At 47.6% G+C, this 15946-nt stretch overlaps 1 protein-coding gene and 1 non-coding gene across 6 annotated transcripts in view; one reads left to right on the top strand and one right to left on the bottom strand.

Annotated features, from left to right (window-relative positions):
- LOC126547209 (eukaryotic translation initiation factor 4 gamma 3-like) overlaps positions 1–15946 on the bottom strand; it is a 129841-nt gene that overhangs the window by 58395 nt on the left and 55500 nt on the right. For all 5 annotated transcript variants that reach the window (XM_072287165.1, XM_072287162.1, XM_050195152.3 and 2 more), the window contains one exon: positions 535–764. In XM_072287165.1, coding sequence (XP_072143266.1) covers positions 535–764 — 230 coding nt within the window. The remainder of the gene's footprint in view (positions 1–534; positions 765–15946) is intronic.
- On the top strand, positions 211–283 carry TRNAS-CGA (transfer RNA serine (anticodon CGA)). The gene has a single exon. It is a non-coding gene; the product is annotated as a tRNA-Ser (tRNA).

Genomic DNA, 15946 nt, shown 5'->3' with positions numbered 1-15946 from the left:
GTGGATGAAAAAACAACTTGCCGCAGGTGGGAACCGAACCTACAACCTTCGCAGTTGCCTTCACCCAAAAAGATCACGTTCTCGTGACGCCTGTGGCAAAAACGACGTTCCACGTCCGCCGCCTAGGTCTATGAGTGGTGGCGCTGGCTAACACTCCCAGGGTTCTACTAGGACACATAAATACCCAAGAAAAATGGATGGGAAAACGGCGCCGCGGTAGCTCAATTGGTAGAGCATCGCACGCGAAATGCGAAGGTTGTGGGTTCGGTTCCCACCTGCGGCAAGTTGTTTTTTCATCCACTTTAATTACCTTTAAATACATTGCGCAACTCTGCAGAAGCAGATGCAAGAAGGCTAGAAAGGCATGTTCCTTGAAATATGCAGTCATTGCTGAATGTACAAGGTGACTACTATCAAAGGGATAACAATGCACTGATCTGCTCCAATTTGTTGGGATTTACTTTCTAGAACACTGATAACTATTGGGCAGTACAACACACAGCCCAGTTGAGAAAAGCGACAGTGGCTGCTCACCGAAGCTGTTGGGGTCGTCTCAGCAGGTGTAGAGTCGATGTCCTCGAGAATGTTCCTGCCTGAAATGGGGTCCTTAATCTCAAGGACGTGCCTCTGCCGTGGCTGAAGCTGCGGAGCACCCTGCTGGTACGCATGCTGGCCCCGAGGCGCCTGCACCTGGGACGGCGCACCACCACCCGGTAGGGACACGGACATCATCCCTTGCGCAGTATTGTAGAACATCTGCGGAGCTGCGCATACAGAGGCACGACTTATTTTATTGTGCACACCGAGATAGCGAGTCGGAAGCACTGATGAAAATAATGACAGTTAAGGGGAGACATGGGTTGTGGAGATTATTACCTGCATCTTATGGCCAAATCTGATGAAAATATACAAGCTTAGTTTTTCGTGCTGATTTCAAATATGCAATAATCTTTCTTGTAGGTTCATTAGTTCAGGAGATTGACGGTGCTGCCACTCTATTGTTTCCGGAGACAATGGAAAAAAAACTGCTCAGCAGAAAGTGAATATTATTGCATAGCTAGATACTATAATATGCAATAACTGCAATGCTGCAAAAAGTTTTCAAATGAAATTTTAATTAGCCATTCTGCAGGTGATCAAAATTTTTTCCTTGACCTAAGGCTACCACACCAAAAGAAAATTCATAAAATGGAAATATACATACGCACAAATTTGAAATTCTGCTCTCAGCACTTTGTAATATGTAGATTAGGCTTTCTGCTAAAGAAAGAATTAGTGCTCTAGCTGTTCTAGATCATGAGATATCACTTCGACAGTCTAGTGAAGTGACCCAAAAACATGTTTTGAGAAAAGTGAGAAAACGGGCAAAACCCTACTTTATTTACAAATTTACAGCTGTAACAGCTCAGTAGGCACCAGGCATGTAGTCCTGCTGACTCCCAGCCCCGGTGTGCCGCTTTTTGAGGGACTGGCGCAGGTTTTCTGATGCTTTGCATTTCTTGGCTGATGCTGTCATTTGACGCCTTTCTTTCTCTGCCATGAGGGTGCGACTTTGCTGGCTCGGATTTAGACATAGTTCTTTCATTATGTCCTTTGAGGCCCTTGCCCTTGCACACAACGATGTTCCCACTATGACCCACGTTCAGTTCGGCGTAAAGTTCGCAAACCGACCGCGCGCAGTCGCTCGTCAGATTACGCGCCGCGCGATCGGCCGCTGGCGTCAACTTCGTCTTCACGTAGCTCTGGCACGTTTTCGTGTGAAGAGCCCGACGGCTGATGCCCATCAACGAGACAAACGTCATTGTGCGCGGTCTGTCGGTTCTCCGTTGCCTGCATGGCACGCGTAGCCAAAACGTTCACAGCAAAGGGTTTCATTCGTTCAGCACTGTGAACGCGCGGCGAGCTCCACACCGACACAATCTCTCCACAATTTGCGCACATAAAATGCAGGTTCACAGCGAGTCCGTATTCCCGCTCGTCTCGGACGATTTATAAGGCACCACTGCAGATGTTGCAGTTCGCAAATGTTAATAAAGTGTTCACGGCACTCAAATCCACAATCGTATAAACGTAGTCCCATCAGGCCGGCGAAGTGCATCGTCGGTACTGTCACCCACACTCGCGTTTCCTCTCCGTCGCTGGAGCGGAAGACAACTCCGATAGCTTTGCTTTGGCTTTCGCTTCCTCCTCCTGCCGCTTGGAGGGTTGCCGGTAGATCGTATCTTGCCGTACGCGAGCGCTGGGTCGAAGGGTCAACGGCAGGCGGACTTGTCACAGTATCCGCAGCAGCCGATGCGGTCGTTAGGCTTGCCGTTGCTGCATCGACGATTTCGGCATCGGTCGCTGAGGTTGTGGCGTCCTGAGCGTTTTGCAGTGTTGAGCAGCGTTTTTTTGAAGTTTTCGATGAGTGTCCGTCCCACTTTTTGCGCACCAAACTTGTGCCGCGTTCGAAATTTGCGTTCCGTTTCAGATATCGCGTTGACACTGGGGCAAGATGGCGCACCTCAGTGCGCGGCTCCAAGCGCGGAGCAGACGATGGCCATGCAGTTCCGCCAATCGGGAGGCAAGCTCAAGTCACGTGCACCGAGTGACCAATAGGAGGGCGTTCTAGTACCTTTCTTTGCCGCACATTTTATAAGTGGCCAATGGCTGAATGGGGCCCGTTCTAGCGGGAATTTGAAGGGAAAAGTCACCTCTTTCAAATGAGACCAAGATGTCCGCGCTAGCACACGTGGTAGAGCAGGCGCACGTTTCGGAAAATATGCCGTTTCAGTGCAAGTTCCGCCTGGAATTCAGCTAGTACATGTCGTATAAGGCGTCACTGCGGCTAAAATACTGATGTTATCGGTATGAAATTAACAATATAGATGCAATAATAGCTGTACATTCCAAAAATGCAAGAAAAAAAAATAGAGTTTTTTTCGCTATTTTTGGTCGCTACAACCCGTGTCCCCCCTCAAGTAGGGGTGTGCGGATATAAAATCTTTCGGAAACAAATTGAATACGAATATCTAGTTTCGAATATCGAATTGAAAACGAATAATCAGATAGAATCTTCTCTCACTAATGAACTTTTATTTCACTGTATATTTATGTTGAAAGCAATGTGTTATTAGAACAAAATGTGCAACTGCACAAAAATACAAATATCTGCAAAACAGTTACTGTTACGACAGTACCGAGACTAGCTTTTCAAATCACAAATATATTCCACAAAATATTTTGCATTTTAAAAACAGGTGGCGACAAACATTAAACTTATCATGCAGGAAGACAAGTTGTTCTGCGTGGTGAGGTAGCAGGCGCTCCCTTTAAGCAGACAACTTCCCCTGCCACAGAAAATGCTCCTTCACTGGGAGCCAAAGTGGCTGGTATTCCCAGGCATTTGAGGCAAAGCTTGGCTAGACTGGGTCACCTGAAAGAGCCCACAGCCTGCCACCAGCTACATGGATCACTGTCTTTTCTTAGTAATGCCTGCTCAGGGTTATATAAAGCAAGTTCCCATTCTGATCAAGAAAGTTTTCAATTTCCCGCTTCGCTACTTAAAGGAAACCCAAACATTACAGCAGGGTTGCACAGACTGTTTCGCCTCTTGCTTTCCAGCTTCTGGGTTAGTCGTATCTCCAATAGGACGTACCGTATTTACACAATTGTAAGTCTACCACTTTCTTTAAATTTGAAAATCTCAAGTTGGGGGGTTGACTTCCAAGCGAAACCAAAACATGGCACCGCCAAAAAAAGCGAGACCAACGGGAGCTACAACGCTATGGCCCTACCCGTAGCATTTCGCTATCCCGCGTGTTCGCTTTCCGGAAGGGTTTTTTAACATTTTTCAGAGTTTTACAGCGCACGCAACACTCATGGGGGTGTCGATAGTTGATGGAAGCACCGCTGTTCCATTCGTGGCGGCACCCTCAGAACGGCGGCGCTTGCAGGGAGTATCGGTAGTTCATGGAAGAGCAGATACCGCTCGCCGGTTTCTCTTTGCCTGTTGCGCTTGATTTTCTCTATAGTTTGACGAAAGGCATTGGTTTGACACGTTCCACTTGAATGCCGGCTACGTGCTACTTCTATGCTTCCTCAGTCATGAATGCTCCAGTCCAGGCCCACTAATCATTTGGCACTCGTTCACAGCAGCGTTCAAGAGGGCTGCCATCCTTTACGCCGAAGAAACAAATCGCTGCGCAGCGGGCCGCAAGTTCGATGTTTCTGAACAGTTGGTGCGATAGTGGCGACTGCAGCGAAGCGAACTTTTCACCTGTGACGGCACGTGAGGAATTTCCCACGTGCCGAAGTCTGGACGCCTTCCGGAGCTGTAGGCTAAGCTTGCGGCGTACGTCGCTGAAATGCGTGATCGGTCCCTGCCAATAAAGTGCGACATGGTCATAAAACAAGCTCAGATCTTCGCTTTTAAAGGACCTGCTCCGCTGTGAGTACAACAAGTGGCTGGCGGCAGAAAACCGCGAAATTACACCAACCGAACCTGTCAAAAGAACCTCCCTGACTGCTGTGTGTGGTTGGGTGCACACAGCGTGGGCTGCTGTTCCACAAGATGTCGTGGTGCGGTCGTTTGCCAAATGTGAAATTTCGCTGGACGACGACGCGCTATGCGACCGTAGCAACAATGACGATGGCAACACTAGTGAAGACGAGTAGTCCAGTGACCATGTACACTACTAATAAATTTTCTTTATCGAATGCGCCCTCAGGTATGCTCTTTTTATTCCTGGCAAGCGATATGGGGGGGTAGACTTACAATCGTGTAAATACGGTAAGGCCAGATCTTGAAGCACCAGATCTTTTAAGCACATCATCTTCCGTTTGTTGGTTTTTGTATTGTGGACTGCAAATGTGGGCCTAAAGACATGGCCAAGCGGGCATCCTTGTCCTCTGCATACAAAGAGTATCTTCCTAAAATGGAACTAGCTAGTTCTCTAGGGAATTCCGTTATGCCACTGAAGTTGCTCAGGCAGTTAAGCATTCCAAAAATAACTGGTACTTGAGCAGAAAGTGATGGATACAGTCTACACTCGTTACAACGGACCCACGTACAACAGACTTCCGGATGTACCGTATTTACTCGCATATTGATCGCACTTGTTTGTCAAAAAAATTGACACAAATTCAGGGGTGCAATCATTACACGAGTTAAATTTCCCACAAAAAAAAAAATTTTTTTTTTTCATCCCACATTTGCTGCGGGATGACAACAGGTCAACAAACAGGCGGCTGCCGCTGTAACACTGCGAACACAAACAAAAATGGCTGCTGGTGGAGCAAGCCGAACGTGTTTTTCTTTTCGCGAGTACATTACGTGCATTGAAACAGTTTCTTCCATGGCAGTAATGAATAATATCGGTAAGTTTACGGCAATAACACAAGCCATATCCACTTTGAGGGGACAGAAAAAGATGAGCGCGCTTAGCTGCCAGCGACAGAAACGCATGGCGGGCATGCTGCGAAAACCGCGGCATTTGTCTTCACTACTATCCTAATATGACACGTTTCTGCTAAGGGTGGGCGAATATCTTAGCCGTGTTACAAGCCCCGGCGTATGGATAGGGTACACTTCCAACATATCAGTGTAAACGTGGCTACTAACGTTGCAGTTCGCAATTTGTTGCGTGCCCACGAGTGCAGACGAAAAGAATCGAAAGGCGCCTTTTTTGTTGTTGACTACAACCATTATAAAGCCAACAAATAATAAAGCCAAGGCAAGTTTGGTTATAGCTCTTTTTCATGTAAGTGCAGAAAGTGATGAAAGAAATGAAATGGGATATCTGCTTAAGAACGTTTGGTGCTTGCAGACCGCTTGGTATGTCTCGAGTCGTTCGCATAGCATTCAACTGCATTTGACAGACGGTAAGTGCAATCATAGGCACGTTCGATTCGCCTGCACCACTTGAACCAGTTCACGAGGTGCTGCACCCTGCCATTCGTTTCAGCGGTGCAGCAATCACGCCTGCAGAACCAAGACGTTCGTTTCAAAAGGTGCAGGAAAGGTGCAGGGCTGGTTCATGATTTTGCTGCACCCGCTCCACTGTCGGTGCCGACTTGGTGCAGGCATACAGGTGCGAAGCAGCGACGCAGCAGACGACGCAGCACACCGGCGCGAGCACCGTAAAAAGCCCGCTTACACACGTGTGATGTGTCTACGCAACTGTAGTGTGTATTTACGCCCCAGAAACCGATCATACCTGCAGTTCAGGACCTCTCAAACTTACGCACTCCATGCACATTAGTCTGACATAGCATAACGTCTACACCGCGTCTGCACCTTTGCATTCGTTTCGAGTGTTTCGCTGGGCCTGCACCTCCGGAATTGAGCTGCACAGTTTTTGAACTTCTCGTGAACCGCCGTGAACTGGTTCACAGTGGTGCAGGCGAATCGAACAGACCCCATAATTAGCTAGGCTTGGCACCCTACATATCGCTGTGGCAAGTTCGAGGTACGATCATTACACACGAAAGAAAAATTGAATTTTGACAATAAATTCAGGGGTGCGATCATTATGCAAGTAAATACAGTAACGGACCATATTTCAACCTTAGTTTGCTCTACCTATTGTATTAATGCACCGAAGTCCACTTTTAACGGACCGCACTAAACGGACCATCGGCTACAGCGGACGAAATTACCGGCAATTTTTGTCAGAATCGGGCATATAAAACGGACTTCTGCCGTGTCGACACGGGCCGACAACTGACTTGCGAGGGTCAGCCGACGATTGCAGCTCAATATTGCGCGTGCAAGGGAGGGAGGTAGGAGGGACAAGAGCGCGCAGTCTTTCGCAGCGCACGAGGCACGGGGCGGGGGGGGGGGGGTCTACTCCAGCAGCTGCTGCTCACGTCACAGAACACTTACAGTGTGGCTGCACGGGCGCCATATCTGGAAAGTGATCTGCGATGTGGACAAAGTGCACCCAGTGCCAGTACCTTCATGTGCGCTATGCTTTCAACGTTTAGTGCGCGTTGAAGCGAGAGACCGCACGAAGTTAACTTAATTCGCAGCTGCTATGGCGCTTGCTCCCACCAACGCTTTGACAGTGGGGTGTCCGCGCTCAACAAGTGCGATGTGTTATGTTTACCTGTGCACACATGACACTGTGCTTATTAAATTAGTAAGCAAATGTTTACAGCTTCACACGGCCAATAAAACTACTATCCTTACTTCACATAGCTGCCTACTAATTTGCTATTGCAATTTAGGCTTCACCTCTCAGGTGAAACTGCGTCTTTTTGTTTTTACTTCAGACGTTCATCACTCACTTTTTGCAATAACGTTAGACATGGCGACCGAAATTTTGGAAGTCAGGCATTTCGGATATAATGGACTTTGGATAAAACTGACATTCTTTCTCGGATTATCAGGGCCCGTTGTAACGACAGTCGACTGTACCTATCTGCACTAGCAATCACAGAAGCATCATAGAATGGCTTCAGTACTTTGATGTATTTAGAGGCCTCCTTCCCTTCTAGTGAGTTTAGGCCATGTTGCGGCTAGGGTGGTGTTCAGGGCATGGAATCCACCACGCCCATCGACTACTACATCAGGTTGCAGCAAATGAAGGAAACTGGGTTTATTTAGCTTAGTTACACGGCTTCAGTGCGGAAGCCCACTCCATGCAGGAAAACTTCCAAGTTCACATCGGGACCCTCTGTCCTCTCTCACGACTTGTCGCTGCTGTTAGTACTGTCGTCCTTCCTAGGAGAAGGGAACTAGGGAACCTGAAGATTGTCCAGCAGCAAATCACTATCGTCGACTCTGTTGCAATACCACGCCCATGCTCGCAATAACCTGCAGTAACTCCACCTCTAAAGAGACTGGTTTGTCATCTGTGGCAAGAAAGCAACCGTCGACACCCTGTTCGTGGTTGTTGTACCCCGTTCTTTTCCTCGCTCAGGCTGCCAGGTAAAGGGCAGCGTAAGGGCCTTTCGTGGAAGCCTGCAACAGTCAGTGTCCACACTGCAATGACGTCTGGATAAGTGCTGAGGGATGTGTGGTGATTTGACTCGTCACAAACATCTAATTAACTACACCTCTCAGTTGCCGTGGTTCCCTCCTTTTCATTCTCTGCTCAGGCTGACAGGTAAAGGGCAGAGTGACGGGAACATCAAGAGTTGGTGTCCATGCGGCGTTGACCCTTGGACAGGCGCTGAGGGATGGGCGGTGACTTGACTTGTGTTAAAGATCTAATTAACTATGCCTTTCAATTCATTGTAGTGGTTCCCTCCTTTTCATCCTTTGCTCAGGTTTCCAGGTAATGGTGGGTGAGTGCCTTTCGTAGGACCCTTCAATGGTCGGTGTCCACGCTGCGTTGACTTCTGGATAGGAGGGGTGGTGGTTTTGACACGTGGCAATGGTCCAATTAAAGCCTTTGTGATGTTGAGATGTAACCGCCATCAATGCTGCTGTTCAATGCGACTAGCTCAACAGTGACCGCTTCAAGTCCAAGAGGTGGGACAACATCAAGTACTGGCTGTTCCAGCTCGTTTCCACATCTTGCACCAAAGGGAATCCTTGCCTGTTCTTTTTAGGTATTTCTCTAGCCACCTTTGTGCCGACGAACTGTGCTTATAGTGACCAACGATGTGCCTAGCCTTTTTGCACAAACGATCAATAGATGGAATACCTGATATTGGATCATTGATAGCAAGCTGCAAGGTATGAGCAAACCACGAATGCTCCGTCCCTGAGAGCCTCCTGACCGCAGCACAGACGTTACGTCCTTGATCTGTCATGATGAACTTTTCGCAGTCATCGGGTATCTCCCATTCAGCGCACATCTTGTCAAGTAATTCTGCTTTGTTCCCGGTAACACGACTGGCAGCCATGAGACGAGTGTTGAGCGTGGATCATTTCATTTGAAAAATAAGTGTGCAAAGGTGGTAAGTGAAGCTCACAGCTTTCATTGGCGCGTGATGTCCACATACCACTGGAAAAGGCAATAGATGTTCCTCCAAAAGCACTGCTGAGCACGGCCTTCACCTTCTTCCGCGTGTAAATTACAAATTAATGGAAATGAAGTGGATGAAGAAACAACTTGTCGCAAACGGGGAACGATTCGAAGTCTTCACATCACGCATGCGATGCTCTCACTACTCGTGCATGCGAGAGCGTCGGACGTGTAATGCAAAGATGTGGGATCGTTCCCTGTTTGCGACTAGTTGTTTTTTAATCCAATTCATTTCCATTAAGGGGGGACGCGGGGATCAGATCACGAAAATCGCAAGAAAGATCGATTTCTCGCACCAACGCGTTTCGGTATCTGCAATGCCTAATTTACATTGTATCAAAATGGTTTGACTGAAAACGCACTAAAAGTGCCCAAAAAAAATTAATTTATCAGTGCGTAGGGCGAGAAAACAGCCTTAAATAGCGTAAAATCACCGCAGTTCACGGAGCCCTAACTCGTCGTTCCCGCCACCGAACGCCGCCATCTTGGTATCATTCGAAAGCTCGAAGTTTCGCCATTCCGTTTCTTAATTCTTCGGTCGTCGCCATCTTGTAACAAACACACAAACACAAAAGAAGCACGGGTCTGCTAGAGGCGGTCACACGGGCCCTGCGATGAAAGCGGGCCTCCGATTGGTTGCCGTTCTCAAAGACGTCTCGCCACTGGTTGCTGCTGCAGCGGTGGGCAAGCTGGCAACCACAGCGGACCGCAGTTGTCTGCTTTGAAAACCACGCCGGCGTCTTTCTTCGTTTGACACTCGCAGAATTCGGATTTATGAGTGCTCCCAGGTCAGTGATGGATCGTCGCTCGTTCGAAAAGAACTTTTAAATGAAGCAAGCCTTCAGAAAACGGAAGCGCAAGCCTCCTACGGCGAGAAAAAGACGGCGGCCAGCGGGAGAAGTGGAGAACCCGACTGAACAAGCGCCACGTTATCATGCACCGTGCTATTCCAGCAGCGAAGCCGACAATCGCCCTGTGACATCGACACTGATAACCAAGCCACCGGAGCCAACAGAGGCTCTCGCACCTGTGCGCACGGCCGCGCGAGTCAGCAACCGAGATCGCGTTGTTGGAGGAGACGCGGGTCGAAGGCCTCCATCGCCGGCAGAGACGGTGTGCGTTTCCGATGCATCGTGCGACAGGGACACGCAGCCTGCGAGTGAGCCCCAACCGTCGACAAGCTACATACTGTATGGTGACACAAGGCTCACCAGACGAATCGTCGCACGATTCAGACGCACCTCGAGCCACGTTTTGTGTCAGCGGTGACTGCAGAAGTGCAGACATGCAGCTTTCGCAACTCCCTTCGTGCAGTGTCCACGACTGAGCGGAAGCAGCAATGCCAAGAACAAGTGTCGGCCCCTTGTCACTGTGAGTTCATTATTATGCCTGTTTCCACGATGAACTCTGATCGCTAAAACTCTGTGCCCAAGGTTAGATTAGACATCTGGGCAAACTTGCAAAGTATTCCCAGCTCCCTATCAGGTTTCGTTACTGTGCCAGGCTTTCCACAATCAAGGAACTTATAAATTCTTATAAAACAAAAACTAAGATATTCTAATGAAATTTTAGATTTGTCTCTTTATTGCAATGTACAGTGAGTGTGCCAAATTTCAGACCTTTCTGTCAAGAAACAAAAAAGTTAATTCTGATCCCCTCCTCCCCCTTAAGGGGGGACGCGGGTTTTACATCGCGAAAAATGGCCAAAACATAGATTTTTTGAAAATCACATTTTTAGTTTCTATAACCCTTCTTCTATCTGATACCAAAATATCATCCCTGTAAACCACCTAGAAGTGCTCTAAAAAATTCGTTCTATTAGCCAAGGTGGCGAAAAATCTCGCGGAAATCAAGAAAGAACAGCGTTTTTATCGCCACAATATCTCCGGAACGGCGCGACCGAGCGCCGCCATCTTGGTCTCTTTGGAAAGCGCATTTCTCCGTCTTCAAATCTGCCGCTTCAGCGATCTCCTCCATACAGAAACAAGCGCACAAAAAGCAAATAATTGAAGGTCGTGCCGGAGTCTGCGATTGGCCGCGCCCGCCACGTGACTCCAGCGCGGTTCACCATTGGTCCAGCGCTCACGTCGTCTGCTCGGCTCGTTGCACCTCGCCAGTTTGATGTCTCCACTCGCCGTAATCTCGACGTGTCAAAACGGGCGCTACGCGGAAATCGCAGTAGCGTGGCCGATCCCTACGCTTGTGGACGTTTCAGACTCGCGGCTAAGCATTCCGAGCATCGGCGACGCGGACTTCGCGACCAAGATTCACGCGCGGAATCCTCGGACATGCGGCTAAGCCTTTCAGCACTCGGTGTTTCGAATTCGTGACAAATTCGTATCGCGCACGCAATCCTCAGAAACGCGACTAAACATTTCGCGCATAGGGAGTCTCCGACTCGGCGATCATGCACATCACGCGCGGACTTCTCGGACCGTGGTTAATGAAGCTTAATCCTACTAAATGCAAGCTCGTTTCCTTTCATCGAAAACTTAATCCTTTATCATTCTCATACCTAATCTCCCACTCCACTGTCGAACAAGTTCAAACATACAAATATCTAGGCGTCACCTTATCCTCTGACCTTTCATGGAACGCACACATCAGCAATATCATATCATCCGCAAACAGATCCCTCTGTTTTTTAAAGCGTCATTTGCGTCACGCATAATCAGACATAAAACTTCTCGCGTACAAATCACTCATCAGATCGAAACTAGAATATGCAGCACCCATCTGGAGCCCGCATCAAGCATACTTAAGAAACGAACTAGAATCTGTACAAAATCGTGCCACTAGGTTCATCCATTCTTCATATTCATACGATATAAGCATATCATCCCTAAAACGTAATACTGATCTTGCTAATCTTTCTGTGCGTCGCCGCATGGCCAGTCTTTGTTTGTTCCACAAATTATTTCAAAGTCCGCTCAATCAAGCACCGTATATCATCCCACCGGCGCGCATATCCCCCCGTACGTCCTATCCTTACTCAATCGCACGCGCACGTGCTCGCACCACCACTTTTGCAGCCTCCTTTTTTTCTTCGCACAGCAGTGGATTGGAATGGCCTTCCCCGGAACATTGCAGCCATCACGTGTTCATCAACTTTTGCGGACAACTTAAGGGGGGACATGGGGATCAAAGCAAACTTCTTTATTTACCAGCCGATTTTGATGAAATTTTGCACAGGTGTCAATAACATCACATAAACAAAACTGTGAAAATATGGCTGCAATATCTGAAGTACTTTTTTGTTTACAAAATTTTTCTGCTTTCATTTTTGCAAAATGCCTGCACACCTGTATATTGATATTAGGAGTTCAAGCAAACATTGATAGCACTCCTATATGTATCCTCCACACAGTGACATTCCTATAATTTTTTTAGCCTAGCAGATTTTTTTTATATTCTCATTCCTTGGTAGCTACTTCAGTTGCATGAAAATCTCGACTGTGAAAACAAAAGATAACAAATTATTGAAGCAACTATTTTGAAAACAAAACATGTCACTGTGTGCAGTGGTGCACAATGAGTGTAACAAAACAAACGGTGTAAAAATATTCATAACAGTGGCTGAGATATTGGCTTTGCAAGTTGACCTTGGTGGTAGAAAAAAGTTTTGAGAAAAAGGTGTTCGAAGTTTTGAGCCATGTTTATTCGAGTAGAAACCACCGGCCTTGTAGGTGCAGGTGTCAGGTTCATCTCTTGGCTTCTTGGATCTTTTATGCTTGCTTTCATGTGCTTTTTGTGCCCTCTTCTTGCTCAAGGCATCTTTCTCAGCCGCTCGACTCGCTTGAGTCCGTCACCACCGAGCATGCTCCTCCCGCCGTAAACCCTATCTTCCATTCGGTTGCCGGCACAGAACCAAGTGACGCGCGGACAGTGGCGGCGGTCATATTCAATACCTCTGACAAGATGAATTGTGACTCAAGATGCGACTGTATGGTGCGACCGTTGCTGATGCACGGTTCGTTTTCACGGCCGGCAGACGCACGCGCTTGGACCGCACTTTCGTCGTTCATCTCGGTGACGGCGGTGGCACAATCGGGGTACGTCGCGGAGTATTTACGGGACGTCGCAGGCCCGGAAGCATCGGAAACGGCCGTTATTAGTTCGGTATCATCACCATTGGAGCTCAAGGCTGCAACAGCCTGCGAACTGCCCGGCAATGCGTCGACAGTCTCTCTTGCAAGCTAGCGCGCGGACACATCTCTGCTAGGACTACTTATCGTTCGGATGTTCGGCGGCTTGCGCTTGCGGCTGCCGAAGCGGTGCTTGGTCGCGTATTTCGTCGTCCACGTCCGCCCAGTCATGCTCGAAACCACAAAATGAAATAGAAAACTCAAATCGGAATAAAGCGATGAAGCGGCGGTGTACCTCGAATATCTAACACGTAAACAAAGGCGCAGCAGCCAGCGCGCGAAGAAACGGGAGAAGCAGACGCCGCAGCAGCTCGCTTCCAGACCCGGCCAATGGGGCGGCTCATAGAACGCACGTGACGGAGCAAGCCAATCGGCGGCCGTAACAAGCAGCTCCGCGACCTTCAGACTTTTTATGTTTTTATGCTTGCTCTTCTCTCTCTCAGGAAATGAAAGAGGGGCGTCAAAAGGCGAAGAGGCGCGCTTTTCAACGGTACCAGCATGGCCGCGCCGCGTACTGCCGTTCCGGAGCTAGGGGCGCTCGAAAACCGCGACTTTTCCACCGATTTTCACGAAATTTTCGCTGTATTGCCTGGTGTATATATTTATTTATGGTACTTAGCAGTCGTTTTCAGCGGAAATACTTGGAAAACTTATAGAAAAGGGGTCAAAGATTCGGAATCTGCAACTTTCTAAAAAGTGATTTTTGGGTCGTTTTTCCATAGTTGATCCCCGCGTCCCCCCTTAACTACGTTTGTTTCTGATGAAGATCACTCTCTGTAACCTTGATTTGTAACCCACCCCTTATGTAATACCCCCTAACCGGGGTCTTTAAGGTAATAAAGTGATGATGTGATGTGATGTCACCTAATCATTTCCGTGCATCAGCGCCTCCGACTGCGCGAACAAGCGCATCGAGTGTCGACTCCTCGAGCCCGCGGCTAGGAATTTCGCACGTCGGCACGTAGGACTGCGCGAATGAGCGTGTCGAGTGTCGACTCCTCAAACCAGCGACTAGGCATATCGCGCGTCGGCACCTTGAACTGCGCGACTAAGCACATGGCGCGTCGGCTACTTGTATCTGCAGCTATGCATTTCGCACATCGGCACTTCGGACTCGCAGCCAAGCACATTGCGCATTCACTCTATTATTATATTGTCACGATAGCTCGTAACAATATCTATCATACCACCCCTTCATAAAGAGAACCTCATCATGAGCTCTGTTCATTAGGCCCCTTGGGCTGGCACACACCTGGCTGCATAAGTGATCGAGGCATCATACAAAAGTAAAATTCTGGAAAGCACCTAGCAGCTGCATATCTATCACTGGCTCTCTGATCCTAAGTTCCACAGCCACTGTCAGGTGAAGATGACTTGGAAGGCTACTTACACTCGGAGCCTTCATTCAGTAACATGGTCAATTCTACCACATAAAAAAAAATGCCTCACTGATTGTAATGGAGACTATCAATCAGGCAGCCTGCATGTACATCACTGGAACTATATTCATGCCCACACACAGTTGTACACTTCGGTTTGAAACCCAGGCACCATGCTCTTTGTAGAGCATGGTGCCTAATAAAGTTTCTTGTGCTAGTTCAGTGGCCAGTGTGCTATTATTTTGAGAGTGTGCAGTCACACATTTAGTATGACCATTCTTACAAAACATAGAGCTTCAAAATGGTGCCATTTGTATTGCTGCAGATTCACTTCAGCAAAAGCTACATTTGTTTGAAACTTCAAATGCGTTTATTTCAGTTCGATGATATTGCACACTGTACTCCGCCTTACGGGTGTTTTTTCTGGGTTGTTTTTGGCAAAAAATGACAAGGGTGATATCATTTTATTCGTATTGAAATGATCTGGGGGGTGATGCTATTTTTATTACTCTTGCACCATCATGAAAATTACATTCAGGTATAGTAATCGCTGCTAATTAGAAAAAAATGTTCATAATAAATGCAGGATTGTTTTCTTGTCCGCAAAATGCTTCCAAATGAATAAATATAGCATCACCCCCTACAGCAGGTCTTTAGCAATGGTGTCATGCATTTAGTTTTTCGTTTAGCAAGACGGAATTATCAAAAAGCCCCGTAACGAGTTTGAAATTAATTTGACTTCAGACCTCAATATTTTTTGAACTGCTACAGCTATCAAAAATCTAATTACAGATCTGAAATCAGCACGAAAAATTACCCCAGACAGTGGAGTTTATTAAAGATTCACCCAAAAATAAGAAAAAAATTTTTAGGACCCACATCCCCCCTTAACTTACCATCTCTGTAATTCAATTAGGAAGCACAAGCAATTCCCCTTATGTTGTCCTTCGTGTGATGATACTACACACATGCTAATTCGACCTTAACTAGACGAACAAAATTCATCAAACAGACCGACTTTATGATGTGTTTCACCTCACCAGCACTTTCCAAAGCATGCTGCTAGTAGTAGTAGTCTTTAGCAGGCTGGGATACCGTATTTACACAACTAAGTCTACTCGAATGCAAGTCGGCCCCTCCATACGCGTGACAGGAAAAAGAAGAGCATACCCGAGGGCGCATACGGTAACGAAAATTTGTTAGTAGCCGACATGGTCACTGGACTACAGTCGCCGACCGTTTATTCGGACCTCACGGGGACTGTGGAAATGTCCGAATAAACAGGTGTCCGAAAAATCAGATTAAGAAAAAAAAAATGAAAGCCTTTATTTCCACGCACTTATTCGGGCTCGACAGTAGGCTTAAAGAAATCGTGAATGCGCCGTTGCACGCTGTTCCGTTTACGCGCAATCAGATAAGCATGAATCTCGGAGAGGGTCGTACGGTCACTGCTTGTACACGCTCC

The sequence above is a fragment of the Dermacentor andersoni genome, chromosome 3 (assembly GCF_023375885.2).
Source record: "Dermacentor andersoni chromosome 3, qqDerAnde1_hic_scaffold, whole genome shotgun sequence".
Taxonomy (NCBI): domain Eukaryota; kingdom Metazoa; phylum Arthropoda; class Arachnida; order Ixodida; family Ixodidae; genus Dermacentor; species Dermacentor andersoni.
The sequence above is the reverse complement of the archived record's forward strand: the minus strand, read 5'-3'. Positions and strand labels throughout refer to the sequence as shown.